Source organism: Mixophyes fleayi, chromosome 2 (assembly GCF_038048845.1).
Source record: "Mixophyes fleayi isolate aMixFle1 chromosome 2, aMixFle1.hap1, whole genome shotgun sequence".
Taxonomy (NCBI): Eukaryota; Metazoa; Chordata; class Amphibia; order Anura; family Limnodynastidae; genus Mixophyes; species Mixophyes fleayi.
Window position 1 is genome coordinate 11,101,203 of NC_134403.1, and position 27,233 is coordinate 11,128,435.

General features: G+C 42.2%; 1 protein-coding gene across 4 annotated transcripts in view; it reads right to left on the reverse strand.

Moving 5' to 3' along the window:
- Nucleotides 1–14,721: 14,721 nt before the first annotated feature.
- Nucleotides 14,722–27,233, reverse strand: part of LOC142140684 (FH2 domain-containing protein 1-like) — a 62,336-nt gene continuing 49,824 nt past the window's right edge. For all 4 annotated transcript variants that reach the window (XM_075198462.1, XM_075198464.1, XM_075198463.1 and 1 more), the window contains 10 exons: nucleotides 23,437–23,498; nucleotides 23,243–23,345; nucleotides 23,075–23,160; nucleotides 22,296–22,396; nucleotides 21,806–21,876; nucleotides 21,438–21,545; nucleotides 20,012–20,082; nucleotides 19,567–19,684; nucleotides 19,081–19,245; nucleotides 14,722–17,778 (listed from right to left, as the gene is read on the reverse strand). In XM_075198462.1, the coding sequence (XP_075054563.1) occupies nucleotides 16,954–17,778; nucleotides 19,081–19,245; nucleotides 19,567–19,684; nucleotides 20,012–20,082; nucleotides 21,438–21,545; nucleotides 21,806–21,876; nucleotides 22,296–22,396; nucleotides 23,075–23,160; nucleotides 23,243–23,345; nucleotides 23,437–23,498 (1,710 nt within the window). In that variant the 3' untranslated portion in view covers nucleotides 14,722–16,953. The remainder of the gene's footprint in view (nucleotides 17,779–19,080; nucleotides 19,246–19,566; nucleotides 19,685–20,011; nucleotides 20,083–21,437; nucleotides 21,546–21,805; nucleotides 21,877–22,295; nucleotides 22,397–23,074; nucleotides 23,161–23,242; nucleotides 23,346–23,436; nucleotides 23,499–27,233) is intronic.

Here is a 27,233-nt window from a genome sequence, read left to right on the forward strand (position 1 = left end):
TAGAGCCCTAACCTTACGCTCCAGCACATGACCTTACACATAGAGCCATAACCTTACGCTCCAGCACATGACCTTACACGTGCAGCGCCCCCCTCCTTGCTCCAACACATAATGTTACACATAGAGCCTTCCCTAGCACGTGTTACACGTACAGACCACCAGTACCCCCCACTCCTATGCTCCAGCATATGGTGTTGCATGTTCAGCCCCTGGTAAGATTCCCTGCAGGGGGCACATAACCTTTCATTGAGCCGTGTTTCGGCGATCTTTGGGGTTTTTGCCTTTTGAGTCTGCATATCGTGTCTTTGTTTTTCTTTCTGTATTTGTATTATTTTATTTTTTTTATGATATTTTATTTTGTATACACAGTCTGATGAATTCACATCATGAATGTAATTTACCATTTCTCGCTGTGCCACAAGTACGAAACACCAGCAACCGGAATCAATGAAAGGTGCTGATTGCTCTTCTAAAAGCTGATATTACACCGTTCTGACGCTCTAATCTGTAAGTGACGTGGGAGAGACAGTACAATGTATGGAGAGTGACTACGTAGAGAACGTGGGGTTAGGATGGGTGAGTGAGCAGTGTATGGAGGGTGAGTGAGCATGCTGGTATGATAGAGGGTGAATGTAGAGAACGTGGGGTTAGGATGGGAGGGTGAGCAGTGTATGGAGGGTGAGTGAGCAGGCTGGTATGATAGAAGGTGAATGTAGAGAACGTGGGGTTAGGATGGGAGGGTGAGCAGTGTATGGAGGGTGACTGTAGAGAACGTGGGTTAGGATGGAAGGGTAAGCAGTGTATGGAGAGTGACTACGTAGAGAACGTGGGGTTAGGATGGGAGGGTGAGCAGTGTATGGAGGGTGAGTGAGCAGGCTGGTATGATAGAAGGTGAATGTAGAGAACGTGGGGTTAGGATGGGAGGGTGAGCAGTGTATGGAGGGTGACTGTAGAGAACGTGGGTTAGGATGGAAGGGTGAGCAGTGTATGGAGAGTGAGTGAGCATGCTAGGATGATAGAGGGTGACTAGAGAACATGGGGTTAGGATGGGAGGGTGAGCGGTGTATTGAGGGTGAGTGAGCAGGCTGGGATGATAGAGGGTGACTGCGGAGAATGTGGGGTTAGGATGGGAGGGTGAGGGAGCAGGCTGGGATGATAGAGGGTGACTATGCAGAGAATGTGGGGTTAGGATGGGAGGGTGAGCAGTGTATGGAGGGTGAGTGAGCAGGCTGGAATGATATAGGGTGACTGTGTAGAGATGTGGGGTTAAGATGGGAGGGTGAGGGAACAGGGTGGAGTTAAACAGCCTGAAGGGTCACTTTAGTGAACAGAATGGGATGACAAGGGTTAAAGGGGGCTGGAGCTTGTGTGAGTACCGCATAACATTGTAGGTTGGCTGACTGAAGTATAAGTGAGCAGGATGGGATAGCACGGGTTAGCAAGATCTAGGGCCTGATTCATCAAGGTACGCAAACTCATGTTTCATACTTTGAGTAACGCAAACCCTTATATTTGCGTTGGAGTTTGAGATTGAGTTGACTTTGAGTGCCGTATCTGCTCTGTTTGCGCTGCGTATGTGGTGTTTTACGTAGCTCAAGTCCCATTTAGCAGATGCGTATGAGTTTGAGTACCTTGATGAATCAGGCCCCTAGTGACTGGGCACTGTCAGCTGGGGCTCATGTGAATAGATGGTTTAAGTTAATTAGTATCCTGGTTCACCTCACTAGTGCACGGTTTCAGACCTCTCTGCAGGTGAAAAAGCACAATTGGGATTTATAAAATGATTCACTGTTACTTTTGGTAGAGGATCTAGAGCACATGGATTGTACAGCAACTGAGGAGTTTAGATATTCTGCAGTGAGTGTAAGCTGCTCCGCGGGGTAGACATGTGGTACATGGAACGTGGATGAAATGTAAACGGATTAAGATGACGGTGTGATTATCCTGGCTGGGGCAATAGGAGTAACATCAGATGAGGAAGTGGTAGGCGACAGCGTGAGTAAGGTTCAGGGGCGATGCTGGGACTTGTGGATCTACTATAAGGTCCTGAGTATTGGACCATTGTATTATACACACTGTATGGAAGACAGGATTGAACAGCTCGCTGCAAATAAAACCATATCACACCGTTTTGCAGACTGTTTACTGCTGCTATACAAACCCACGTCAAACACCAATAACAGGAGGTAAAAGAGAACATCTTTCTGCTTATGGGCCATTCACGTTATTTTTTCTGTGCTCTGTAATATAATTTGTGGCTGCTGAATGGTGAAACAGATCTCTGATCGGAGAGGTGAAGGTTTAAATAAAGATTTATTTATTGTGTAAATATGACACTAGTGCCCAGCATAAGAAGTGGAGAGCTATATAAGGAGGTACAGGCAAAATAGTCTGCATGGTCACACACTGGAAGCAAAAGATAATAGTAAAATTAGATTTAAAACGTTTTATAAATTTAAATATCGTGCAACTGTGCATATTTATACAGTCATGTAACGGAGAACATAAATCATCTTTTTGCACATCTTTTCTTTACATATCTGGATATAATTAACAATCATAAAGTCCTAAACTTTTGAAAAATTTAATCTCATGACAAATAACGCAACAAATTCTACTTTTTCTTTTTGCAAAATAAGCCACCATGATGAAGCCATGTGTGAGAAAATACACACCCCGTGATTTAGCATCTTGTAGAACCATCTACAGCCGCTATAAAATTACGTAATTGTTTTCTGTATTAGTTTATCTGCCTCTTACGTTGTGTTTGAGTTGGCTTCTCCTTCTAGCTCTGCTTTTGTCGTGATGCTTGAGGACATTGGATTATGCACAGCTTTCTTAAAGGTTCCACCAAAGTGTCTCACTGGGGTTGAGGTCTGGATTTGGTTATTCCAAATCCTCGATTCTTGTCTTTATCAGCGATTCAGTTGTAGATCTGCTGGTGTATTTGTGGTCATTGTCCTGTTGTATGATCCAATTTCAGCCAATCTTCAGTTGTCAGACAGATAGGCTCATGATTTCCTTCAGATTACTCCGGTATAAAGAGCACCACATAGTCTGATCTTTGGGTGAAGTTGCTGAACAGTTTGACAGCTGTCTTCCATATTCTCCATGTAGATAATCTTATTCATTGTAGAATGAAGGACTTCAGACTGTTTGGAGCTTTATAGCCCTTTCCAGCCTGATGAGCATCCACAATTTCCTCTCTGAGACCATTGCAGATGTCTCTTCTCGACCTTTTGGTAACACAACCTCGATCCTCCAAACCAGACTACCAAATCTCTTGCTGTTACGTAGAGGTGGTGGTAATTCCCGATGATCACATAATGATGTGCAGTTAATTAGCAGCACCCAGCTAAAATCACCTTTTTTGATATGGAACAGTAAGGGTGCACTTCCTAAGAATCTCTTATTTGTCCTATTAAATTAGATTTATCAAATCTTAGGACTTTCTGAGGATTGAATGTTTGGTAGTTATGTTCTGATGGCTAAAGACATGTATTTCACATGTCATATTAGTGAATATTTCCCGTCCGTTTGGCTAGTGTAGCCAATGACCTGGCAACACTGATCTGAGCGTACTGTGGCATGTTTAGGGTGATATTACAGGTATAGGCTATATTAGGACAGGAGATATATCTACTATATAAATGCCTAGTGGCGTGTGTGAAAAAAAAACCAAGCTGCAGCGCCACCTGCTGGGCAGAGTTATACACTGACATATATTTCTTGAAGGAGAAGTGACAGTTGGGAGTGGTTGGTGGTTGCCGGGGGTAACAGTGGGGAGTTTTTAACACCTTAAGTAGCTTGATGAAGGATGTGGCGATGAAGATGAAGGATGAGGTGATGGAGAAAAATTATGAGGTGGTGACATGTGGACAAAACCACGTTAAAAAAGGGCGCTTGCATCGGGAAGTAACGCTCTTCCCCTGAGGAGGCCTGGGCTAGGCCCAAATGCATGACAAGAACCTTTTTTAACACCTTAAGTAGCTTGATTTGACTAGAATGCATGAGTATCATGCACGGATTAACTTGTATGTATGTATGTATGTATGTATATATATATATATATATATATTTATATCAATTCATACGTGTGTATACATAGAAGTATGATTTATGGAATGCTGCCCCTGAAATGACCATTGTTTGCTTGTGGGGGAATAGATCTATATATAGGAATATTTATGTACAACTCCGGTTAGACCCTGATATAAGTAAGCTTCCTGCTTTTAATTTCAAAACTTTGATGCAGATATTTGCTTAATTTTCATGTTTAATATTTCCACTAGACAAATACAAAGTGCAGCTAAAGTTAAAAAAAAAATGTCCCTTCAAATTTCGGAAATGAGTAGTATTTATGTCCTGTGTAGTCCAGGAAATGTACAGTTGTGGGCCGAACGCATTGGCACCCTGGCACTTTTTTCAAGTAACTCACAATTTCCTCTAAACATAAGTTGAAAGTAAGAACAATATGTGGTCTCCACGATTCTTTGTTAATATTACAGAACCTTTAGTTTTGATCCTGGATGTCTTACTGTATATCCTTTTTAAATCAGAAAATGAAAAGTAATGGCACCAACAAAATGATTGTCATCCTGGACTTAATATTTGGTAGCACAGCCTTTATTTAGTCCGCTTGCTGTAACCATGGATGAGGTTCCTGCTCCTCTCTACAGGCAGATTGGTTCACTCTTCTTTGGCAAACTACTCCAGTTCTCCTAGATGTGAAGGTGACGTCTTCCAACTGAAGTTTTTAGATCATTGTATGGGATTTAGATCTGGACTCACCATGCCATATACACGTTCAAGAGAACCAGTGCCAGATGCAGAACAGCAACCCCAAAATATCACTGAACCTCCCTCCATGTGTGACTGGAAGGAAGGTTTTCTTTTTATTTTGCTTACTGTAAACACCAGGATGATGTGCTTTATCAAAGAGCCCTTATTTGGACTCATTATCCAAGAGACATTCTGCCAGAAGGAATTTGGTTTGTTCAGGTAGGTTTTTGACAAACTCCAGTGTTGCTTTCTTATATCTTCCTCAGCAGTGGTGCCATCCTGCCATATAAAGTCCTTTCATTCAGCTAGCGAGGGGTGGTGGGAATTAATACTGTCTGATCTTAAATATCAACTTGAATCTGGCAGTTGATCGAGGAGCTTTCTCCACCATACAAAAAACACTAAGCTGCAATCATCAATCTCGTTTTCTTTTTCAAGGGAGGTTAGCTACAGCGCCATGAGTCCTAAACTTCTTAAAAACATGACAGACGGTAGAAACAGGTCTCTGGAGATTGATTTGTATCCTTGAGATAGTTCATGCTTGGATAAAATTTTCTGTCTGACTTCCTCAGACAATGTTCTGGCTTTCTTTTCTCCATGCTCATTGCAGTACCCACAGTGATATAAAAACTGTAGTATTAGTCCCTTTCTCTATTCCAGCTCGTTTAGTGAGCGATTTTTATATTGCAAGCACCTGCTACTCACCACAGGTCAATTCTGTACCAAAGTGAAAGGAAATCACTGGCTTCAATTATAATTGTTTCTATCAACTTCTAAAGGGGATTAATAATTTTGTCCGATCCCTTTAAAGACGGCTGTAGAGGATAAACTATGACTAAGTAGTTGTTTCTGCTTTTTATGGGTGTTTTTTTCCACTGCAGACCACAGAAATACATATTTGGATACCTAAGTGAGGTTTAATTTCTACAATTTTATGGGAAAAAGGGTGCATTGTCCTAAAAAAAAATCCTGCAATAACTTTAAATATGTTATTTATCTTGTTCCCAGAGAGTGATTTTTCCTTATGTAGCCACAACATATATTCCTGACAGTATGGCCATTTTTTCCTCGGAGGGCAGCACAAACAGTTCATTGCTTGTTTTCATTACCCAGTCTGCTGTACTCCTAGTGTAGAGGTATAAGGGAGCCTGTCCTGGCTGCAGAATTAGATAGATTTATTTTACAGCATCTGATAAATTAAGCATTCTTCTACTGTGACTGGGATCTCCCCCCCCCCCCCCCCCCCAAGTTTTAGTAACTTCTTTGAATATATACAGTATAAAGTAAGAATATGTAAAAATCATTCGCCAGGGGGATACGAAGGTGCGCTGTCGTTCACAGTCTTGGGGCAGTGGCAGCGCTCCCCCTCACTTGGTTTTCTTTTTTGAAATAAGTTTTTATTGGGTTATAAATGCAGATTGAACAACATTGAATGATCAGCTATTGGCAATAACAGAATGACATCATGGCACCAGGCCACAATATGCTTAGAAAGTAGAAACCTAGAAAAAGAATATGCCAAAACATACATATAGCTGCTCACAACATATAACACAAAGACAAATGGAAATAGGGGAGAGGTGACCACATTAGAGAGAGAGAGGGGGGGGGGGGTAAACTAAGCAAAAATCGTCGCTCAAGACCTCAGTTTAGTGCTCCACTAACCCAACAATTTGTATGTCTACAATACCTAAGACAAACCCATATAGCCCTCCATATCAAGCCAATATTCGGATGCTGAATAGTAACCAATCCAATTAATTAGTTTTATCTGAGAACGGGGATTCTGGAGGGTCTAAAAGGTTTAACCATGAACCCCAAATGGCATAATACATTTTGAAAGAATCCGTGGCTGAAAGGTGCATCTCCTCCATGGTCCTATAATGTTCCAATCTATTAGACCAGTCTCGTAGTTGATCTCCATTTCACTGGAATTACTGCCTTAGCAGCCGAGATTATAAATTGTAAAAGATTTTTTGAAGCATGATAGAGGCATATCCACTTTATTTAATAGCCAGAACACTGGAGTGTTGGGTATACTTTCATCTAGCAACTTCCGCGTGGTGCTCACCACCCGGGACTCACTTGGTATTCTAGTGGTGGGGAATGCTGGTGGAGGCCTGGTGGTATAAGGCTGCCACTCCATCAATCTCCAAGAACTGGGACCAGAGAGCGTTCACACTGAAGGCACCAAACGGGTTCTCATCAACCTGGAAGGCAGCTCAAAAGGAGCTTGTGATTAATGTTGAATTCATCAGATGCAGGAAAACAAGGTCATATGATGTCATTACAATTACCAAACCTCAACCAGTCAAGGCCATTTAATGGCATTTGAGTAAAAACAACGTCCACATAATAAAAACTACAAAAGAGAACATGAAACAAATGTAATATATTTTTGTTTACATGTCTAATAATCAGTTATAGCAAGTGTTCTACTGATACAAACTCACATTGCATTTTACACATGCCGATTTTATTGTATGGTGTAGAGCGGTCACTAAACAGATTGTCTCTATAGTAATGGAGATACAAACGTCAGAACACATTGTATAGAATAGTTTGATCCTCTGAAGATCTACTCTTGAGAGTGGGATGGATCTAAAACTATGACCTCTTGTGAGCAGGGCAACCCAAAGTGGACAATTTTTCAGCAACATACAAAGCATTTATGTTTCTCAAAAAGTTCTTCCTGTGAGTTCTGATTATTAACATTGTGTGTTTTGATTTTTTTTTTTTTTTTTGTTCCACTTATATAAATGGATATATAAGCAGAACTTCCAGATAGCTTCCATAAAGATGTTAGCAGCCTTCTTTCAAGTTTTTCCTTGACCTAGTGTGCCCCTGGTTGTATCTGTACTTCATAATTCTCTGCTCTGTGCCTTAGATTTACTCTGATAATAAATCAGTCTGGGGTATGACCTAGGAAAAAAGACCATGATCTTATTAAAAGAAAAAAGATTAAGCAAGACAAACTAATAAAAAAAAAACCCCTCTCCTGCACAGCTTGATAACACACCATTTTGGCAAAATATTGGTACTGCAACTTGGGTCCCTGCGTGCATACAAAGCAGCTTTGGTGTATGAGACACCTGGTAAGGGCTTTGGGCAACCTTTAGACAAGGGCTGAATTAGTAAGGACCCTGGCGGCACCTTCTTCCATACTTGCTTCAACCACAGAGAGCAGTGTTCAATCTCGGGTACAACAGCCGTCTACAAGGAAAGACTTTGGGTATTATTATTATCGTAGACTTATAAGGTGCCACAAGGGGTCCGCAGCTCCGTACATTACATATACAGAAAAGAACCAAGACACAACAGGATACAAAAATATACACAAACACAGGTGACAGGGTAAAGCAAATCAGATTATTTCTAGGACAGGTAGTGAAAGGGATGGTAGAAATCAGCAAGAAGAAGGCCAAAGCTTAAGAAAACAGGGCTAGCGAAGCAGGCCAAGAGGTACAGAGGGTGATGGAATAGTAGAAGGAGCACACAAGGAAAGAGGGCCCTGCTCCTGAGAGCTTAAATCCTAAAGTAAAGGGGGAGACACAAAGAGGGTGGTACTAACTGGGGGGGGGGGGGAAGAGAGCCAGGACAAGAAAGTTAGGAGGAGGACTGATAGACTTGAATAAAGAAATGAGTCTTAAGGGCACGCTTGAAGCCTTTGAGAGTAGATAACCAAAAAAGCAACTGTAGGGCGCTGCAATCACCTTTAATTGTACTTAGGCTGCTGCTCTTCTAGGACAGATTCTGGCTCTGTCAATACATAGAAAACTGGACACAAAAAAGAGGAGCGCAAAGCACCAAGTACTTTGTTTTTAATTGTAATAAATAATCAATGTAAAAATGGATTAAGCATATAGCCGGAGGCTAGATAAATCAGACAACTGTACAGAAACGAGCTTGTCCTTATTTTTGGCACTTGTTGGCCAAAAATAATTAACATATGGTACCATATGAGGAAAAATATATATACACTACTAATGAGATCCAATCCGAGGACTGCTGAATAAGATAAAATTACCCCTTTGGAGTTGAATTAAAAAATAATAATAATGTGGATTACTTGTGTTACTAGTCCGGAAAAGGAGCCACCATTTAGATACAAGCTTTTCTTTATATCAATCCATTTAGCGATTTATAATAATCATTTCCTTTGCGGGCTCAATTTGGAACCCAAACATTTGCCTGAAATATACAGCAATAAAAGGATCCACCGCAAGGTGCAATTCTAGCACCAGAAAAAAGATTGATTATTTCAGACGTTCTTAATACTTTTGTATTTTCAACATTAGCTTGTCAGGTTTGAAATTGGCATAGTCCTTATTCATATTAATGTGCCAGAATAATAGTAAATATTTATAGGCACCAAAAAAGGAACACATATGTTTACTTAGCTCTCCTTTGTAGATTCATAAGTCCCGAACTTCCGATGTTAGTAATCACTCCAATAGATGTTAGAGGCAGTCAACGAAAGAAAATCTCAGCAAGTGTCACAAAATAACTTGCTGTAAATAGCTGGCCAGCACTTGATAAAAAATCAGCATATAGTTATCCTAACGCGTTTCCCGGCGAACCGCCGCTTCATCAGAGGTAAGTGTAATGGCATGATCCGGCCAAACTTATTTAAATATCTCAAAAAGGTCATATGGAATCGATCACATGATCAGCATCTATCAATCAGGGGTCAGTATAATGGCAAGATCCGGCCAAACTGATTTGAATATCTCAAAAAGGTCACATGGGATCAATCACATGATCGGCATCTGTCCGGAAATGTCCAGCCGAAAAAGCAGTCACTTACGGAAGTGTCCGGACTATATACTTTAAATCACATGATCGTCAGTGATCCTCCGGAGCCGACCCACAAGTTGTCATTTAGCGCTAGAAGCTGTAGTCTCTTGGAATCCGGATAATAGAGTCAGGAATGACCAGAGTAAGGTAAAATGCTTATCCATATATATAAAAAATAATAATTATATCGATTAGGTGACAGATCTTCACTATGTTAAAACAACCAATAAACTATAAAATTTCTATTTATACATATAAATCGGATTCTTATTCCTGAAACAAAAATATACATATATAAACTCCTAACACGATCCACAGATATAACTAATTAAAATCCTAAACAAATATTCTGTACAACCATATAATGGTCTTAATGTTATTCACTATACTTCAAAGAGGTCAAATTGTAAATATACTTATCCCTTATGGGATGGATAATAACCTCATCATAAGCAAAAATCAACTTCCCTCTGTCCTCAATAGGACTAACCGATATATAGAAGCATGTTAAATCACCTATATAGACACACATGAGGTATATATGAACACTCAGAAAGCTAAACAGAGTAAACACAGCCTCTAGACTAACATATATTGTTAAGTTCAATACTATCGTTAAGTCCAAATGGTAACAGAGTTTTTAGTCTGAAGATCCAAAAGGCTTCACGTTTGCAAAGCTTATTATAACGATCACCTCCTCTAATAGTTGAATCAATCTGTTCGATTGCTCGAACTTTCAGACCCTCTAATTTACCTTTTTGGCATTCATTAATATGTAACGATAAACTGTGGGATTTAATATCTTTTAAAATGTTACGTCGATGTTCCAAAAAGCGCACATTAAGTGTGCGAATAGTACGTCCAACGTACTGAATACCACATTTGCAATTTACAACATAAATCACATAGACAGAACGGCAATCCAAGACTCTCGATGGTAAAGCTTTCACTTGTTGAAAAAGAAACAAAATTCTTACACTTGTGATCAGCAAACAGGCAGGTAATGCATTTGTTTTTTCCACACTTATAAAAGCCATTGGGTCTAGATGTTAACCAGCTTCCCAAGGATGGATTAGATATATACGGTTTAGCTTCTAAATTGTTTTTGAAGAAGCTTGGAGATAATTTATTTTTAAGATTCTTGGATTTTCTAAAGATGGTATTTCTCCCCTTATCAATAAAATGACCCACACAGTCATCCAGTTCTAATAGGGCAGAATTTTTAGTAATAATCCGTCTAATTTCACCCGCATAACTGTTATATTTACTCTGTTTCGCTTTCTGAGTGTTCATATATACCTCATGTGTGTCTTTCTATCTATATAGTTGATTTAACATGCTTCTATATATCGGTTAGTCCTATTGAGGACAGAGGGAAGTTGATTTTTGCTTATGATGAGGTTATTATCCATCCCATAAGGGATAAGTATATTTACAATTTGACCTCTTTGAAGTATAGTGAATAACATTAAGACCATTATATGGTTGTACAGAATATTTGTTTAGGATTTTAATTAGTTATATCTGTGGATCGTGTTAGGAGTTTATATATGTATATTTTTGTTTCAGGAATAAGAATCCGATTTATATGTATAAATAGAAATTTTATAGTTTATTGGTTGTTTTAACATAGTGAAGATCTGTCACCTAATCTATATAATTATTATTTTTTATATATATGGATAAGCATTTTACCTTACTCTGGTCATTCCTGACTCTATTATCCGGATTCCAAGAGACTACAGCTTCTAGCGCTGAATGACAACTTGTGGGTCGGCTCCGGAGGATCACTGACGATCATGTGACTTAAAGTATATAGTCCGGACACTTCCGTAAGTGACTGCTTTTTCGGCTGGACATTTCCGGACAGATGCCGATCATGTGATTGATCCCATGTGACCTTTTTGAGATATTCAAATCAGTTTGGCCGGATCTTGCCATTATACTGACCCCTGATTGATAGATGCTGATCATGTGATCGATTCCATATGACCTTTTTGAGATATTTAAATAAGTTTGGCCGGATCATGCCATTACACTTACCTCTGATGAAGCGGCGGTTCGCCGGGAAACGCGTTAGGATAACTATATGCTGATTTTTTATCAAGTGCTGGCCAGCTATTTACAGCAAGTTATTTTGTGACACTTGCTGAGATTTTCTTTCGTTGACTGCCTCTAACATCTATTGGAGTGATTACTAACATCGGAAGTTCGGGACTTATGAATCTACAAAGGAGAGCTAAGTAAACATATGTGTTCCTTTTTTGGTGCCTATAAATATTTACTATTATTCTGGCACATTTATATGAATAAGGACTATGCCAATTTCAAACCTGACAAGCTAATGTTGAAAATACAAAAGTATTAAGAACATCTGAAATAATCAATCTTTTTTCTGGTGCTAGAATTGCACCTTGCGGTGGATCCTTTTATTGCTGTATATTTTAGGCAAATGTTTGGGTTCCAAATTGAGCCCGCATAGGAAATGATTATTATAAATCGCTAAATGGATTGATATAAAGAAAAGCTTGTATCTAAATGGTGGATTCTTTTCCGGACTAGTAACACAAGTAATCCACATTATTATTATTTTTTAATTCAACTCCAAAGGGGTAATTTTATCTTATTCAGCAGTCCTCGGATTGGATCTCATTAGTAGTGTATATATATTTTTCCTCATATGGTACCATATGTTAATTATTTTGGCCAACAACTTGTTTGTACTACTAGGACAAGCTTGTTTCTGTACAGTTGTCTGATTTATCTAGCCTCCGGCTATATGCTTAATCCATTTTTACATTGTTTTTAATTGTAATAAATAATCAATCAAAGTACTTGGTGCTTTGCGCTCCTCTTTTTTGTGTCCAGTTTGAGAGTAGATGCTAACCTGATGGAACGTGGAAGATCGTTCCACAGCAGGGGAGCAGCCCGGGCAAAGTCCTGAAGACGAGAGTGAGAAGAGGGGATCAGTGAAGTAGTGAGGCGGCGGTCACAGGCAGAGCGGAGGGGGCAGGTAGGAGTGTAGGTAGAGATGAGATTGGAGATGTAGGGAGGGGAAGATTTATTAAGAGCTTTAAAGATGAGGGTGAGGAGTTTAAATTTAATTCTGTAGGGTATGGGGAGCCAATGTAGTGACTGTTGGAGGAAGACTGCAGAGACAGAGCGGCGGGAGAGAAAAATGAGGCGGGCAGCAGCATTGAGGATAGACTTAAGAGGGTCAAGGCGAGAATCCGGTACGCCAGAGAAAAAGAGGTTACAGTAGTCAAGGCGAGAGATAACAAGCGAGTGAACAAGGGTAGTATCAATAAACACTGAAAAATGAGGATACCCCAGAAGGCATAGCAGAAAAGGGACAAATGCATAGAATTCCCGGTCCTATCATCTTTCTTTTATACACTGATTAATCTGGATGGCTATCTGCATAAAGATCTCTGGCGCTGGGTACTGGATTAAGAAATCTTTTAATCAGACAGTCCTACCCTAAATTTGCACAATGCCAAATCATTCCAATCACAGTCTGTGGCCCAATGACAAAATTGAGCACAGGTCAGTGGCTCTGTCAAAGAGAGCAGAGCTTAAACTCAGCCATAGTGACCTGGTATGGGTCGTCAATAAGGAGACCTAATGCTTTGAAACGACGTCCCACAGATGTGAGCGCTGGGTTACGAAGTTCAAGAAGAAATGCCCAAGTTGAAGATCTTCAAATAGTGAGATAATTATACCAATTCTCTACTGTTCTGACCCGAAATAACAAGGTCTTAATTTGAAGTACAGTTTACTGCTCTTTCATGTTTGTCTGGTGGTCATAAATCAATCTAGCAAATTCACCTTAGGCTCAACTACACAGCAACCTGTGATACTCTTGTTGCCTCTGCGTGAGTAAGAACCTGAAATTGATTGGCCAATACCCATCTAGGATTTGTCTCCATGAGTATGGCCTGTGATAATGTGATGACAGGTGCTGAATTCCCAGAGTAAAACTCTAGAACCAGGCTTGTCATGATCTTTGCTTATAGCAGCCCCCTTTCCCTTAGAGAAGGACGTGCCTCCAGGTCTTGTACATGCAGCAGTAGTAAAGGCTTATTCTGAGTTAGGCATTGGCACCAGAAATATTGGAGACACTAATCAAACTTGTTAAGAGGACCATATAACAAGAGAAATGCAGGAGCTCACAGAGACCAGTGTCCAAACCAAAGTCTGGGCTAGAGGAAACCCAGAGAGTGGTCCAAGTCAAGCAAAAGGTCGGGGCAGAAGGCAATCCAGAGAGTGGTCAGTAACCATGCAATGTCAGACCAAGACACAGGCAGCTAACAGCCTTCACAGTAGCAGGGAACTACACCTATTACACAGTGACCATAATAGCTGCTGGCACTAAAGTAGCCACTCAGGCAGCTCCCTCGGAGCTGAGCCCCCTGCATGTGATACATAACCGCATTTAAAACTACACACTCAGCCGCTCAGTAGCGCCCATAATAACCAAGCGGATAAGAGAAAGCTGCATGGAGCGGTGGCATATGCCTGTGTGCCCACTGCTCCTGCAAAACAAAATCTGAAGCTGATGAAGCCTGTGTAAGTGGCCGATCAGCCCAATATTATAACTAGCGTGGTGAAGTTCCTGGTCCTGTTATCGGGTTGTGTAATCAGAAAACGGCAGGTCTTCCTCAGGATTTAATTTTAGTGTATGGCACAGACAGGGCCGGGAAGAGCACTCAAGCCAAGCAGCTGGGGAGGCATTTAAAAAGGGACGTTACTGAGTTGAAGGCTTGCAGTTTACAGGTAACAGACGGAGGGGGGCAGAGTGGACTCTATACCAGGCATAAATATTGGTTTTAGATCAACATTGCAGTAAATAACCCAATTTCAGGCCATGACAGAGTTACTAATAGCCGAGATGTATTTGTTGTCTTGGCCAAGGTGCTTTTAAGCTCTCATGTCACTATGGCTCCCCAACTGTTGCAGAATCTGGCTGGTAGAACATGTTGGGACTTGTAGTTCCAGAACATATTGCTGGATGTTAAGATTTCAAGCGCTAATGCTCAAGAACAGTTTACTACCTCTGTTTCAGGCTCAACCCTAACGGTTACTTGACAAGACACAGGGCCCCATACACTCCTGTCAAATAATACAACAAGACAAAGCCCAAACTATGGCATTTTTCTGTTTTTATTGTATATTTACTTTAAAAAATAAAAATACAGATTACATGCTTGTGAAGGAAACGCTAAAAAGTGGAATAAAAGCAGAATACCCCCCAAAATAAACACAAATCCAGAATGTCCAGCACACACATAATCCTGCTCAGCTGAATAATATAATGCAATATCCAGAATACTAGTCCTTGCACAGTGACATAATGCTGTGCCCAGCATACATATTCGCCTGCACAGTGACCTAACAATGCAGTGTCCAGCATATATACCCCCTGCACAGTGACATAGAAATGCAGTGCCCATCATACATACCCCCTGCACAGTGACATAGCAATGCAGTGTCCAGCATATATACCCCCTGCCTAGTGACCTAACAATGCAGTGCCCAGCATATATATCCCCTGCACAGTGACATAACAATGCAGTGTCCAGCATATATATCCCCTGCAGTGGTATAGCAATGCAGTGTCCAGCATATATACCCCCTGCACAGTGACCTAACAATGCAGTGTCCAACATATATACTCCCTGCACAGTGACATAGCAATGCAGTGTCCAGCATATATACCCCCTGGAGTGTGACATAACAATGCAGTGTCCAGCATATATACCCCCTGCACAGTGACCTAACAATGCAGTGTCCAGCATATATACCCCCTGCACAGTGACATAGCAATGCAGTGTCCAGCATATATACCCCCTGCACAGCGACATAACAATGCAGTGTCCAGCATATATACCCCCTGCACAGCGACATAACAATGCAGTGTCCAGCATCTATATCCACTGCACAGTGAAATTTTATAGTGCTTGAAAGCCATATGCCCAATAGCATTTTATCTTTTATTTTATTTAGACATTTCAGCCACTGCTGTTTAAGACTATATTGGAGGGTCCTGCCCACCAGACTTTACACTGTAAAGGAAATGCGGACAGTAATATAAGGCAATAGTTTGTGTGTTAATTTCTCTGCATTTCCAAAATTTAGGTTTGGATACAAACCACGTGGCACAATGCCGTCTGGAAAAAGATAAATAAGTTTATGGAAAAAAACAAAAAACATCCAAACAATTAGCCACTAGAAATGGAAAGTAAGATCAGGCTTGGGCCTCAGGAACAGCCTCAGACCGGAGCAGAAATAGCAACAGGGAGGTAAGAGAGTGTCCAGTACATGACAGAACTCGATCTTTATCATGCCCGATTTGTCCTGTAAGTAGGGTGTGCACAGCCTCCAGATGGGGGGCCAATTTATTTATTTGTCATCTACGGGGGAACTGTGATTATGCCCTGTATGTTTATTTCACTTGCAATGTGGGAGTTGTTGGCGCTGTAAATCTTTAGTAATAAATGTAGAGCAGCCCACGTTTTGCAGATACTAAGGAGGACCAGGCTACACCCCTGGACAATATAGAAGCCCCAGCCATGTTACTGAGCAATTTTTAGAAACAAACTGATTTTTAGTAAATTATCTTAAGGATAGGTACAGGAGACACCTAAAAAAGCACTCCCAGGGCACGACCTAGGGCATTCTTATTTTATTAGTTAATAAATGATTTAGCAGCACATGTTTATTACAGTGCATGTGTATCCAATAATCCTGAGTCACTATGTATTGTCGATATTTGGTAGTGTCGCATGGCTGATCATTGTTACAATACAAGCGGGACAAAAAGCTGAAACTCACTCCAGTATAAATCCCCTTTATTAAATCAACTTACAAACCGTCTTTTCTGCAATTAAAAAACTTTTAGACACATTCAGCTCAAATTCAGTCAAGTGCATGATGGGAACACGGTGACTGGAGCAGAACAGTCCGGTTTGAACTTCTATAGAATTGTGTGAAACAGATAAAATCCTGGCTCTACGCTTATGTCTCTTTTATAATAATGTCCCAGAATCCATAAAGTGCAATTATCAGGGTAACAGATCTCAAGCACTCTATATGAACCTTCCATGACCCACTCGGCCACAATTAATTTCTCCTCCCACAAGTCCATATCTGTGGAACCCTTGTGGCTGTTACAAGATTAAAACATAATATATAGAAAGATCATTTTTATAATCACACAAGTATTCCCCTCCTTGCAAAAGAGCACCGACTCACTGGCCCCTTTCCTGCAAGGAGACAGTGCTGGTTTAGGACATGTGGAGATTGGACGATTTTGATCACAGTTACTCTAATTCTGACCTGGATACACAATTTGTGTGTTAAATCCCTTTGTCCTTATTTAGGTGAGCGAAGTGCACTATCGAAACGTCTGAGGAAGCTGCTAAGTGCAGAGGCCTCATTGCCTCCTCGTGGGGAAACCTCCACTTGGATCGTTAGGGGTTCTGGGCTACTTAAACTTCCTCTCCTTTGAAAAAGTCCTCCCAGGCGGTACGAGTTTGGGGAGCCCGATGTAGGAAAGGAATGGTCCTTTTGTGAATTATCTGTTGTCCATGACTTCAGGACTTGGCTGAAGGAACCAGTGTTGGGGGTACATGGTGAAGAACAGGAGTCCACATCTTGGGATGTATATTCTTCAAAATGTCCAGTTGGGGAGGTAATAAGGATTGACTGCACTGTCACTTCTCCTTTGTAAGGGAGGCAAGCGAGTGTGTGCCTTCTGTTCATTTTTCCAGGGGTGTCCCGATGTCCACTTCCTGTGCTATCTTCCCGTGGTCTCCTCAACCCTTGACTTGGCTTACTGTCCGAACCAGGATCATCCTCCTCTCTGATAGGCTCGGCAGTGACGGCAGAGGATCTGCACGGTACATCACTTGGGGGGGAGGAATTAAGAACTTGAGTAGATTGCATGTTCTCTTCCTCGTAGCCAGAGAATCTGCGTGGTACACCACTAAGGGGGGAGGAATTAAGAACCTCAGTAGATTGGCTACGAGGAAGAGGACGTGGGCCTCTGCTTGTGCGCACTCTTCGGGGAAGCCGAAGCAGCAGGAACTCCAATTCCACATCCTGAAGGTCTTTATCTTGTGAGGAACAACTGGCTATTGATCGACGTTTCTCCAGACGTTCCTTGCGGTGCTCAGCCTTTTCCCGTTCTTTGTTCTCCTGCACAGAGATAGATCACAGATTAGTCATACCTGGGTAGGAACACACGTTATAAATACATGAGTGAAAGCATTAATATATCTGGCCGCACATACCAATAAGTGTCAGGACAGTGGATTTTTATCCTGCGCTGATGAAAGCTAGGGTCTCACCTCAGCCAAATTAGAAGACCCTCATATGGATGACATGAGAAAAATTTAAACCACGACTATTAAAAATGTCAGCAAACACTTGCTCACCTCTGCCTAATCCTGAATTGTGAAGTCTGTTAATTTCTGTATGGATATTAATATCAAGGACCATGAGGTCTGCTGTGTCCATTACCATTTAATCCCATATATACCACACCGTATACGGAGTAAATTAGTAATGAAATTCCATGGTGGTAGCATTTTGGGTGGTACAGTGGTCAGCATTATAATATAGTTCTGGGGCTAGGGTTTCATTCTAAACAAAACCCTATCTGTGTGGAGTTTGTATGTTCTCTCCGTGTTTGAGTGGGTTTTCTCTGGGTGCTCAGATATCCTAACACAACCCAAAACCATACTGGCAGGTCAATTGGCTGATAAAGTTAACCAGTTTGTATGTGGTAGAAAATAAGGACGTAAGTGTCCATGGGGTAGGAACTGATGAGAATTATTAAATATTCTCTTTAAAATCATAGCATAATATGGTGGCACTCAGGGGCTGGCTGGGCAGAGGGGCATCTGCACCTCAGACCGGTCCCATAGTGCGCTACCATGGGCAGAGTCACCTACATTTATTTCCTTTAAAATGTTCCAAATAGGCTGGTGAGCAGAGTCTCGCTACCTGGGCTAAAGTTTGCCAGCCAGCCCCTGGGGGCACTATATAGTGCCACCAGGGGGCTGGCCACCAATTTCAGCATTTGACCTGATATCTTACCAGTGACCTTTAAACTGAAATGTATAACTTCCTTCCTGTGATTAATGCAGATGGAGAAGAGCTTGTTGCAGTAAATAGTGGACTATGACCAAGTATCAAGTGGAAAAAGTGGTACCATCTGCAAAATGCATACCCTTCTTTGCAGACCTGTATCACCAATATATTACATAAAACAGGACCCAACACTGACCCTTGAGGTACACCAAGAGACGTAAGCAGGGGGGGTCCTTGGTCCTACTACTATTGATGTCTAGATGCTCTATTAAGCAATGAGAAAACCCCTAATAAGGGGGGATGTATCCCCAGTCCCAGCTGTTACTGGCTGACTTTCTATCAGTACAGGAAACAAAGCTCTATGAGCCAATAAATGGAGGATTCTGGAAGACGACGTCAATTCACCTGAATAGCGGACAGGAACTTGGCACAGAAAGTGGTGAAGACCAGACACATTTCTTCTAGTCGGAACGTAGACTCATCCTCACAGAAATAATCCATCAAGGCACGACCTGCGTCCCGCATACCCTGCAAGGAGCAGAGCACCTCGCACAGCTCCACCTCCGCCACCTGATGGAGGATAGAGAGACAGTCAGTGACCCATATACACCTGAGAGATGGTCATTGACCGTTGTACAGCTCCGTCACGTAATAGTCAGTCAATGACCCATGTACCCATCACATTGAAGGTAATATGGAGAGGCTGAACAATAATGCATCCTGTTCTTATGGTCTTCTGTCTATATTGGGGACTTTCTCCAAGGGAAAATCATCCCCATTGCCAGTGGTGTTTAGGCTCCATTTGTGTGGTTAATTTAGCACGTTGAAGCTCAGATGGTCATGGAACTCCCCCATGCTCCTTCGTTTGGATATTTTGGGATTTTAGCTCACCTGCAGGAATTGCGCCATCTCATGCTTGAGGTCCGGCTGATACCCAAGGGCTTCCTTGGTGCTCTGAAGTCTCTGAGTGAGGGTCTCCAAGTCATTCTCCACTTCCTGGGACACAATACTGGAGAGAAATGAAAAGGGCAGACATATGGTTGGATGTTACCCATAAGTGGTTTACAGGGCCCTCTTACATCCTAAATGTTTTTTTTGTTTTTTGTTATGTACTATACTCGGAGTCATCAAGTAAATATCAGTTATGTAAATCAAATTTTCAAACACCAGGATTTAAATGAAATGATACATTGTGATGACCATGTTGCAGTGCATATCATGCTTCACAACCATGTCCCTAGATATGATTACATGAATAGGGCAGTTTAGTGCGGGCGAGCACACAGCATATACACACACACACACACACACACAGAATATACAAACAGTTCCTCACCGAGATGCCTGGCTAATGTGCGGCAGTTTCTCCGGGAAAGTCAGAAGTGAGCAATTGTTCCTCTCAACTTCCTGTGCATGAAAAACAAAACAAAAAAAACAAAAAACATAAAATCGCCACAAATCTATGGCCACAGCACTAGCAATTCCAGCCCTGGTGACCAATCTATTGCCAGAGCGCCAACCACCAATATACACAGATTAACCACAACATTAAAACCATTGACAAGTGAAGTGAATAACATTGATGATCTCGTTACAATGACAACTGACACGGGGTGCGATATATTAGGCAACAAGTGAACAGTCAGATCTTGAAGTTGACGTAATGGAAGCAGGAAAAATGGACAAGTTTAAGGATCTGAGAGACTTTGACAAGGGTCAAATTGTGATGGCTAGATGACTGGGTCAGAGCATCTCCAAAACGACAGGTCTTGTGGGGTGTTCCTGGTATGCGGTGGTTAGTACCTACCAAAATCGGTTCAAGGAAGGAAAAACCAGCGACAGGGTCATGGGTGGCCAAAGCCCATTGATGCGGATGGGGAGCAAAGGCCATCTGTCTGGTCCAAGTTAATGCTGGCTATGATAGTACATAGTAACATAGCTGATGTTGAAGAAAAAAAAACCAATAAAAGAGAAAAAAAAAAACACACCAGTCCCATTACGTTCAACCTATTTTGGATCTCCTGCGATCCTTCACTTATAATTGAAATTGATCCTGATTAAGCAACTGCCAAACTGTTTCAATCGGGAAAAATCCCTCCAGACCCAATATTGCAGTCCTATTTTTACCCTATATCCACTACTATCCTTCATTTTAATTAACAGTCGTATCCCTGGATAAACTTTTCCGCTAAAAATTTGTCTAACCCTATCTTAAACATATCTATTGAATCTGCCATCACAACCTTCCCTGGCAATGAATTCCATATCTTGACTGCCCTTACTGTAAAGAACCCTTTCCTTTGCTGGTTGTGAAACTTCCTCTCCTCTAACCTTAGGGGGTGACTGTGTGTCCTGTGTACAGTCCTTGGAGTGAATAGTTCCCATGAAAGTGCTCTGTATTGACCCGTAATGTATTTGTGCATAGTAATCATATCCCCTCTTAGACGTCTCTTTTCTAAAGTAAACATGTCTAAACTGGCTGACCTTTCCTCATAACTTTATGACTCACTTTTGTTGCCCTTCTTTGAACCCTTTCTAGTTCCAAATTATCTTTAGAGGTCTTGTGGAGTCCATGTCTCGACAGGTCAGAGCACAAGTGGGACCTATACAATATTAGGGCAGGTGATTTTATTGTTGTGGCTGATCTGTGTACAGCCGTAGCGCTCATGGTCCCAGCCCCAGTTCTAGCGATTAGCCTCTCATTTTATACATTTTCATACTAATTCTAACTAGATTTATTCTGTAAAGGTTTTCACTCTTACCCTGGCCACAAAATGCATGAGGTTCATTCCAGGTTTATTTGCTTTAGTGTCAGCCAGTTTCAGGAGGGATCCCATACGAAATCCCATTGCGCTCCCAGCATATCCACCCTATGAGAAGAACAACAATAATAAACAACAACGCCACAAACTAATGGCCATGTAGCAAAATGGCAGCCAATCAGAGTTCAGGATCAGAAGAGCAGTATAGCAGGTAGCAAATGAAGAAGCTGAAAGGCAGCAGCCATTGTCCTTGGGGAAGGGGGGGGGGGGGCACACAGGGACAAGTGTATGGGGACCCTGGTGCCAGCCCGTTACTGAAGTGAATGTGAGTAGGAGAGAGGGGACAGTGAAGTATTGGGGCAACTCACCGCATTCATGTAGTTTCCAGCTTTCAGCACTAGGTGAATGATCACATGAAGCTCCTCACACCTCAGGAGCTCTAGAAATGTTTTGTACAATTGTTACCAGGAATGAAATGACAACATTTCCTCTATTATTACAGAACAGATGTCACCCACCGTCCTCTCCAACAACAAATCCCTTAATCTGAGCAGGAGTAACGGGCAATGGCCTAGACTACGTTTACAGAAAATAAGTTTATTGAGTAAATACATACCAGTCAGCTACATACAGCAGAGGCAGTCATTATGGGAGCTGAAGAAATCTTAAGCCTAGCAAGTCACTAGGTATTGTGTTCACATGCTCATGGTTAAGCCCACAAACGTTGCTGTCTAACTGAGCAAGCCTCTACTTAGTGGCCTGTGAGGAGACATCAATCTACTTCCTACCCAGTGAAGATGAATGGAGGGGGTTCACCCTTGAATAGAATACCCCCACATCCTACTTCGGTTCTCTTACCTGTAGCAGCCACGGTATGGATTTCTACGGCCTGTTTCAGAGAGTTCAGCTGAGGAAAGAATTCCTCCTTCAGGATCATCACCTCCAAACGCTGAGAGAAGCTGCAGACAGGAAACCATGGCGTCATTACAGTGTCACGGAGGGGGGGTGTTATCAGCAGGGGGCGTATCTGTTCGACGACACCAGGGCCGGTTTATGACCCAAATGGTTTGCGCTTTGAACCAGTGAGAAAAATCGTTGTATTCCTTATACCTGAAATATTTTGATTTGTTTCTCACATACCCACCTACCGACATGAAAGTTTGAAGATGGTACTAATTTCAGAAACGTGAAGCCAATGGGTGGCCAAGGTGGTACAGTGGTCAGCATTGCTGCCTCACAGTGCAGAGTTTGTATGTTCTGCCCATATATACATTGGGGGTGCTCCCGGATTTCATCCCACACTCCAAAAATATGCTGGCAGGTTAGTTGGCTGTGGATCCTTGTATATGTGTGGGGTAGGGAATTTAGATTGTAAGCTCCAATGGGGCAGGGACTGATATGAACGAAAATACACTAAAACACGGGAAGAGTTGATAGAAGATACTGGAAATCCAAAAATACTTTAGTCCCGTAGTTCAATAGCTGGCTAATATGGCATAGAGCAGCTGTTACATGAACGTGGGTGCGCCATTTTTACCACTACCAAGGTCTTGCGGTTTCAGTTTGTTATGGTCTTCATGGATGGTGCACACTACACATGTGATGTAATGTAATGGGTGTTGGACATGGTTTCTCACCTGGGAAGTTCCACCAGCAGCACCATAAAAAGTTCTGGATCAGAAAGTTGACTCCGGTCTCCTTTAAACGCTCTGAGCCTCTTCACCTTGTTTGGATAGGAGAGATAACATTTAATTTCACCATCTACATAGACCTCCAACTCTCCTATTACCACCGCTATTCTTTACCTCGTCTTTTTCAGGTAGCAGTCTCTGTAGCTCCCCAAGCTTCTCAGCACCAAAGTTTGATCCTACCCCTCGTCTTATATCTTCAACCATCACTTGTACTGGTCTATGGAGAGTTGAGATAAAGTTTTGATAAAGAAAAAAGTAAGATCAGTGGAGGTGAATTAGGTTTAGAAAGAGTCCCTCATCAGTCTCACCTCTTGAATTGTTTCAAGAAGATCCCCAGGTTCATACTCTTCTTAGAGTCCAAGAGAGACACCTACGTACACAAAGACAGAGTCAATGCTGCAGGATTGCAACCACTCCCCCTCCCCCAATCGCCTACCAAGCCAAGAAACAGCCACGGATACAGTGCATGATATCTGGTGCTTTAAAGGTTACCTTTTGCCAGGGGACAATTGCTCTACTGCTAAGGATGACCTAGGACTTGCAATGGTGGGAATGGCTTTTCATGGATCACCATTGTTGCCTCTTGTTTAAGGCATTAAATACTATTGCTACATGATAAATAAACCTATCAATGACACTAAACCAGACACCCCTCCTTTTATGGAGAAGCAAGATCCAGCATGTTCTGAACTCTGCTTCTGGGAGATATAGAATGGACCACCATTGTGTTTGTGAGCAAATGGTGATTTGTTTAGTTATAATAGTTGTACTACTTGTGAGGTTTTGTAGAAAGATGTTTATTGAATGACAGTAGTGGAGACTAGGTGAATGGTGGGTAGGTAGCCATCAGTAGTGGAGGCTGGGTGAATGGTGGGTAGGTAGCCATCAGTAGTGGAGGCTGGGTGAATGGTGGGTAGGTAGCCGTCAGTAGTGGACGCTGGGTGAATGGTGGGTAGGTAGCCGTCAGTAGTGGACGCTGGGTGAATGGTGGGTAGGTAGCCGTCAGTAGTGGACGCTGGGTGAATGGTGGGTAGGTAGCCGTCAGTAGTGGACGCTGGGTGAATGGTGGGTAGGTAGCCGTCAGTAGTGGACGCTGGGTGAATGGTGGGTAGGTAGCCGTCAGTAGTGGACGCTGGGTGAATGGTGGGTAGGTAGCAGTCAGTAGTGGAGGCTAGGTGAATGGTGGGTAGGTAGCCGTCAGTAGTGGACGCTGGGTGAATGGTGGGTAGGTAGCCGTCAGTAGTGGACGCTGGGTGAATGGTGGGTAGGTAGCCGTCAGTAGTGGACGCTGGGTGAATGGTGGGTAGGTAGCCGTCAGTAGTGGACGCTGGGTGAATGGTGGGTAGGTAGCCGTCAGTAGTGGACGCTGGGTGAATGGTGGGTAGGTAGCCGTCAGTAGTGGACGCTGGGTGAATGGTGGGTAGGTAGCCGTCAGTAGTGGACGCTGGGTGAATGGTGGGTAGGTAGCCGTCAGTAGTGGACGCTGGGTGAATGGTGGGTAGGTAGCCGTCAGTAGTGGACGCTGGGTGAATGGTGGGTAGGTAGCCGTCAGTAGTGGACGCTGGGTGAATGGTGGGTAGGTAGCCGTAAGTAGTGGACGCTGGGTGAATGGTGGGTAGGTAGCCTTCAGTAGTGGACGCTGGGTGAATGGTGGGTAGGTAGCCGTCAGTAGTGGAGGCTGGGTGAATGGTGGGTAGGTAGCCGTCAGTAGTGGAGGCTGGGTGAATGGTGGGTAGGTAGCCGTCAGTAGTGGAGACTAGGTGAATGGTGGGTAGGTAGCCGTCAGTAGTGGACGCTGGGTGAATGGTGGGTAGGTAGCCGTCAGTAGTGGAGACTAGGTGAATGGTGGGTAGGTAGCCGTCAGTAGTGGAGGCTGGGTGAATGGGCAATAGTCCATAATGGAGAATAGGTGAATTTATTATTATTCATTTATATAGCGCCAGCATATTCTCTAGCGCTTTACAATTGGGAACAACAAAGTAATAAAATGCGACTGGGTAATACACACAGGTACAGAGGCAAGAGGGTCCTGCTTTCAAGTTTACATTTTATAGGACAATAAAAGAGTTTGATATATGAAGTTAATTACTACATATTGCATATTGGTCCAGCCAGATTGCAAATGTAGAAAGTGCTTAATGGGCTATATGGGCTATATGATCCAGTAACACAGCACTGTTGGGGTCAGAGGCTTGATAGAGTATAGAAAGTACACATGCAAGTCTTGTGTGAACTGTGTAGAGGGTGGTAATAGGGTAACCTAGGGAGGGCAAGAGGGTGCTTGAAGAAAAAAAATTTCAGAGTATGTTTGAAAGTTTGAAGAATAGAGGAAAGGCTTGTTGTGTGAGGGAAGGAATTTGATAAAGTGTGTGCAGCCTGAAAAATGTCCGGTAACTTGAACATGTAATGAGAGTGGACGAGAGATGCAAATCTTGTGCAGAACGGAGGTATCGAGTTGGAAGATATTTTGAGACAAGTGAAGACATGCACAGTTTTGTTGTTGGTTTTGTATGTTAGAAGTATTTTATATTTGATTCATTAAAAAAACAACAAAAACAGACAAACAATGTATGGTCAGAGCGGAACAGCAGCGGAAGAGCGATTTGCAAAGAAAATCATTCTAGCTGATGCGTGCAAAATAGATTGTATGGGTGAAAGTGTGGTTCAGGGAAGACGAGTAAAGACGGTATTCAATGTGGGAGATGACGAGGGCAAGTTTTTGCAGTGTCTTGTGTGAGATATGTGCGTATTCTTGTAATTTTTTTTTTAGATGTATGTAACAAGATTTAGATTTGATGAGGGGAACAAAGTTCTGAATCAAGGATCACAACTAGGCAGGGAGCTTAAGAAATAGGATTTCTTGTTATGTTGCCAACAGAAAAAGAAAAGGTCCGGTAGGTAACTTCTGTTGACTGGAGGAAATATTAGTTCTGTCTTTGAAACCTTAAGTTTGAATTGACAAGAGAACATCCAAGATGAAGCGGTAGAAAGACCGTCAGTAACGCAGGCCAACATAGATGGCGATAGATCTGGAGAGGACAGATACATTTGGTTATCATCCACACAGAGATGACGCTAAAATCCAAAAGGAGCTTATTTGTTTTCCAAAAGAAGTATTGTAGGTAGTGAAGAGTAGAAGGCATCAAATGCAACTGAGAGATCCAGAATAATTTGAAGAGAGTAATGGCCTTAGACTTCGCAGTAATGAAATCATTGACAACCTATTGTCAGTGCAGTCTCTATGGAGTATTGAGAATAAAAGTCTGACTACAGTGGGTCCAATAGGTTGTGTGAGCAAAGAGAGCATGCGAGGCGAGAGTAGGCAATTCTCTCATGAAACTTGGGGGGGGGGGGGTGGATATGGGAGCTGAGAGGTGGGACGGTAATTTGAGAGAGTGTTTGGAAAATAATTTTATTTTTCAGAATATGAAAGATCACTGCATGCTTGTATAATGATGGAAAGATACCAGTCGAGACATTACTGACTGATTTGTGAGGGTATAGGATCAAGAGGACATTTAATAAAGTAGGAAGATAAGAGGAGAGTAGATACTTCATCCTCATTTGTAGGTTCAAATAAGGAGAAGGTGCCATAGGGTGTAGGGAAGGAATTGAGCTGGTTCTTTATGGAGGAAGAGGATACCATTTCATGTTGGGTCTCATCCATCTTGTGCTTGAAGTAGGAGGAAAGATCTTGGGCACTGATAATAGGCGGAGGGGCTGGCAGAGGAGGGTTGAAAAGAGATAAATGTATTAAAAAGAGGTGTTAGGAGCCTGAGCAGAGATGAGAGATTGGAAGCATGTTTGTTTGGCAGCATTCAGAGCAGTATATGTGAGTAAGTCATCAGAAGTATGAGCTTTACACCAATGACATTCTGCTTTGCGAGAATGTTTTGAAAGATATTGTGATTCTTTAGTGTGTTACGGCTGACATCTTAGTCGCCATGGATTGTAAAGAGTTGCTGGAGTCACTTGATCAAGGGCTGCTGCTAAGGTTTGGTTAAATTTTGGTACTGCCATATCAGGAGATGAGAATATAAAAATTGGGGAGAGAAGGTGCATCAGTGAGATGGAAAGAGTTAAGATTTCTGCGGGTGTGAGGAGG